Source organism: Condylura cristata, unplaced genomic scaffold, assembly GCF_000260355.1.
Source record: "Condylura cristata isolate star-nosed mole 26May11 unplaced genomic scaffold, ConCri1.0 scaffold00008, whole genome shotgun sequence".
NCBI classification, from domain to species: domain Eukaryota; kingdom Metazoa; phylum Chordata; class Mammalia; order Eulipotyphla; family Talpidae; genus Condylura; species Condylura cristata.
In genome coordinates, this window is record NW_004567109.1 from 2,116,429 (window position 1) to 2,121,016 (window position 4,588).

Consider the following 4,588-nt stretch of genomic DNA (forward strand, 5'->3'; position numbering starts at 1 on the left):
CCATTTGGAATTTACTTTTGTATTTGAAATTAGAGACTGATCCAACTGCATTTTTTAACTGGCTTCCAGTTTTCCTAGCATCATTTATTAAAGGGAGACGCTCCTTTCCTCCACTGAAGTTTCCATATTTTATCTTAATAGAAGTGATCTCGATAGCCAGTAAATTTAAATGCAACTTAGCAAAAACCTGAAGTTTATAAGTTACAAAAATAGTCTTGGAAACAGTGCATCAGATCATAACTGACTTTATTGTTCAAGAGTTTACCTACACCCTTTTATTCCATGTACAACTATTTAAATCCTCCATCTAAAAGCCAGCAAATTTGGTAAGCACTGGGAGTGATAAAGGGTCTTTGCTATGTTCAATGAAGTGACATTTTGGGAAATGCGTAGGGGTGGGAGCTTATTGCTGGCAGTGAAAAAGGAGTGAAGTGGTGAGCGGGTCAGAACTCCCAGCCCCACCCATGGACCCTGACGAGAGAAGGCTGGAGATTCAGGTCAGCCCCCAGTGGCGAGTGATTCACTTGACTGTGTCTATGTCATGAAGTCCTAGAAAACCCCAAGGGACTGGTGTTGGTGAGCACGTAGAGCTTCAGGGAAGGTGGTGCGCCAGAGGGGCATGGGACCCCGCCCTTCCCGGGGCCCGGGGCCTGTGCAGCCTCTGTGCCTTGCCTATTCGCCCTTCCCCCGCAATCCCTGGTAACCACTGTTTTCATGGTCTCCACAATTTTGCTTTTTCAGAAGGGCATAGAGTTGGATCATACAGCATGCACACACTTCAGATCGCCTATTTCACTCACTGAGAGACATTGAAGTTTCCTGCTCATTTTGGTGAGTTGTCCCGAGTAATATTCCACTGAATGGATATATCCCCGTTTGTTTATCTTTGGCCTACTGAGGAATGTCTGGGTGGCTCTAAGTTTTGGCAATTATGAATAAGGCTGCAATAAGCAGTCATGTTAATCAGACTGCTTGTTTTCTTACTTTGCGTGCCTATTTGGGATAACAGTCCTTTATCAGACGTTCCTCTTGCAAGTATTTGTTCCCAGCCTTAACCTTATCGTCTAATTCTCTTGATACTTAAAGGATTTTTGACTTCACTAAATCCAGAAGTGGAACAAAGAAATAAGAGACATTTGGAGGGGCAAAGTTCTCAAGACGTAGCAGTCCGAAGTCATCTGTGGCTGCAGGCCGGCTGCTTCATCTGTGCAGGCCACCGAGGCCATTGCGGGCTTGGCAGGCTGCTCCCGTTAGAGACGGGCACTGGGTGGGCCCGGCCGCGGGAAGCCTGCGTCTGCGGCCCTGCATGTTGTGACGAGCGATGCGGGGAAGGGCAGGGTGTCACCAGCTCAGCCTCATCATGACAGGTGTGTCCCAAGGGGCAGCAACTTGGGATCTGCGGGTCCCCACAAGTAGCAGGCTCTGTCTTGGATCAGGGCTGAGTCTCCAGGTTCAGCCACATGGAAGGTTCTGGAGCTGTTTGTCCTCCCTTCCCCATATCAGCGAGCAACCCATTCCCGGACGCACAGAAGTAAAACAATGACTTTATTTAAAATAGTAAGACTCTGGCCCCACCCAGGACCGGGGATCTCGCGAGTTTCACACATGCCAGGAAGGCTCCGAGTTGGGTGGGGCGCTCTGTCTCACCGTGGGTGGGTGACGAGCTCTGTGCGCCCTCGGCCGGGCCACACCGTCATCTTTATTACAACACTAAACAGAGGAGGCAGAGAGAGGTGGCGAGGGCCTGCGAGCCCGAATGGGCGTCGGGGTCAGGAAGTGCGGAGAAGGGAGGTCTGAGCTGAGCTCATCACAGACGGCACCTGTCAGGCTGAGGTTCTGCATCTGTACCCCAGGGGTGGGGTGGGTCAATCTGAAGAGAGAACAGTGAAGCCGGCGGGGCCCAGCGAGGAGACCAGAGCTCGTGGGCTCTCAGGACTGTCCTTGGTTCCGAAGACCCCACCGAGCTGTGCTGACGTGGCCACCGGTTCTGGTCACGCTGTTTTCATGTGGGGTGGGGGGGCAGGAACCAGGCCCCCGGGGGCACCACCCCCCGCAGGCTGTGGTCACACACCTGCAGACCACGGTGGGCCATGCAGCTGCGGAGACGGAAAGGAAAATGGGCTTTTTCTTACAAAAGCAGATGGCACAGCAGTGCCACCCACCACGTGGAATGAGAACCTGAGGGGGCACCCCGAGTTCTGTGATTCCTGACCGGTCTGGAGACCCAGGTCTGCCCTGGAGAGGCCACGCCGAGGCCTCCTCTGTGCACCCTCTGAGCAGACTGGGGGCGTCTGAGCGGGGTTACTTCTAGCTTCATCCCACTGGCCTCTCTGACTGCTATGAGTAGTTTGGGGGTCACTGTCTGCTCATGAGGGTCTCTGCCAGCCCTGCACCCTCGTGGGTGGCAGCATCTTTGGGGCCCCCAGGACTTCCTCACACGGGAGCCAGCAATTCCTGAAGGCCACGGGATTCACCGAAGCCATGGGGAGGGTCCTGATGACTTTCATAAATGAATCTTTTCAGGAAGCCCCAAAGGAGCACTGATTCTGCGGAAGACCCCCCACCCCCCGCGGGGTCATGCCCTGCTGCAGGTTCCCAGAGGAAGCGGGAACCCCAGGAGGGCGTGGTTCCGTCTCAGTCCAGAGCCTTCGTTCGTGGTTCGCTCGGGACCCTTCTGTGTTGCGTGCCTCTGACGGACACACAGGCGGGACACCCAGGGGCCCAGGAGGCCACCCCCTTTCTTAGCCACAGAGAACTCGCTTTCCGAAGTAACGGGCGAGAACATGGGCCAGGAACAGACGCGGGGTTACTGCTCAACAAACCCCACCGCCCCACGCGGCGCCCCCCAGCCCCAGCATCGCCCCAACCTCCACCAGGCGAGGCGTGTCGGTCAGTATTGGCCAGCCTCAGCCTCCGGCCACCTTTCCTACAAAACACCAAAGCTGGCGAACACGCCAGAGACCCCCACTCACTCACAGAGAAGCTGCACAGACAGTGGGGTGCCCGCGGGGGCCCCCATGCTGCCTGTCCTACCTGCCACAGGGGGGAGGGGAAGTGGTGGTGCTGTAGGTGACCCTGGAGACTGAGGTGGAGGTGGCCTGTGCCTGATATCCGGCTCCCCAGACAGCCCCAGGATGAGGGTCGGGGTGGCGCCCCTGGTTGGGCACTGGGGCAGAGGGTCCCCACCCTGGTGAGGGGGGCTGGCTGCAGCTCTCGGCACCCAGGGGGGCTCGTGGCAGGCCCCTGCCTGTTACTGAGGGCGGGGTGGGGGTCAATGTACAGTGCTTTCCCACGGGAAGGAGGGGCGAGTCCCTCAAAGTGTAAACGGTGAGGACGAGGCCAGTGACCATGGGGCTGGGCTGCCTGGCGGTGGGCCCGCCCGCCGGTTCCCCCAGCTCAGTGCAGACCCTCACGCACCCCTGCGGCGGGCCTGGGGGTCAGGGGGCACCGAGTCACCCGAGGGTCTTAGAGGTAGAAGAGGCTGAGTTTGCAGCTGCTCCCGGAGGGATCGAGGGCTTCCACAGTCGAGGGGTGCGGGGCCTGAGGCCCTGCAGGGAGCACCAACGTGCAGAACCAGGCGAGGCTCAGGTGCTTGGCCGCTCGGCGGGGGCCCGTCCCGCTCCCTGAGAGCCGCCTGCCCTGGAGGAGGCCGGGGCCTGGGGAGGGCCGGCGGGGCTCCCGGCGGGAGGCTGGGCAGGGCCCCAGCAGCAGAGGGCGAAGAGCCGTGCGCGCACGGCTCGGGTGCAGAGGACGAACATGATGCAGTTGGCACCGCCCTGGAAGGTGTTCCCGATGCCCTGTGGAGAGAGCGCGGGTGAGGCCAGGCCGGGCGCGCTGCCCGCAGGGGCTGGAGGCTGGGTCTGCAGGCCCCGGCCTGGCCTGCCCTCTCCGGGGTCGGTCTGCAGGGACCCTGGCCACGGGGGAGAGCTCCAGGCCTGACCTTGCAGCTGGCACAGGCTCGACTGTGGGTAGGCTCAGAGTCAGCTCCCTGGGGGCTACTCCTAGGCCAGCGGACAGCACCCGGAGCCACCCGGACCGCTAGCCTTTGCTCATCGGCCGGGGGCTGCAGTGTGGGAGAGCGGAGCCGGCCGGCTGAGCCCCGCTGGCGCCCCCCACCCCGGCCGGCGCGTTAGCAGCCCCACGCTCCCGGGGAGGGCCTCTGACCCGCCGAGCCCCGAGGGGGACCTACGTGCAGAACCACCAGCACGGGGGTCCGCACGGCCGCGGAGCCGCACAGGGTCAGCACGAAGCGCACGGTGCTCCAGACTCGGAGGCAGATGAAGATGAGCGGGATGAGCACCAGCTTCCTGTCGGCCGCAGAGGCGTGGTGCCCGAGCCGGTGCGCGTCCGAGAGGATGGGCCGGTACTCCGATAGCGCCTGGTGCTGTGCAGACCGACAGTGAGCCCCGCGCCCCGCCCCGGGGCGTCCTCCCGGGACCGGCTGGAGCAGAAGCGGCGGCCACCGCCGGCCACTGGACTGGACCCTGCACTCCAGAGGCCTCCCTGCTCCACCCTGTCCTCACTCCGGTCCCCTCCAGCCGCCACCTTCCCCGGGCCGCCCCGGTCCACCCACCCCGGCCCTGACAGG

General features: G+C 60.9%; 1 protein-coding gene across 1 annotated transcript in view; it reads right to left on the minus strand.

Moving 5' to 3' along the window:
- Nucleotides 1-1,549: 1,549 nt before the first annotated feature.
- The window catches only part of GPR157 (G protein-coupled receptor 157), a gene marked incomplete at its 5' end in the record, with an annotated part of 14,542 nt that continues 11,503 nt past the window's right edge, over nt 1,550-4,588 (minus strand). The window contains 2 exons of the mRNA XM_004679310.2: nt 1,550-3,797; nt 4,190-4,384. Of these exons, the coding sequence (XP_004679367.1) occupies nt 3,585-3,797; nt 4,190-4,384 (408 nt within the window). The remainder of the gene's footprint in view (nt 3,798-4,189; nt 4,385-4,588) is intronic.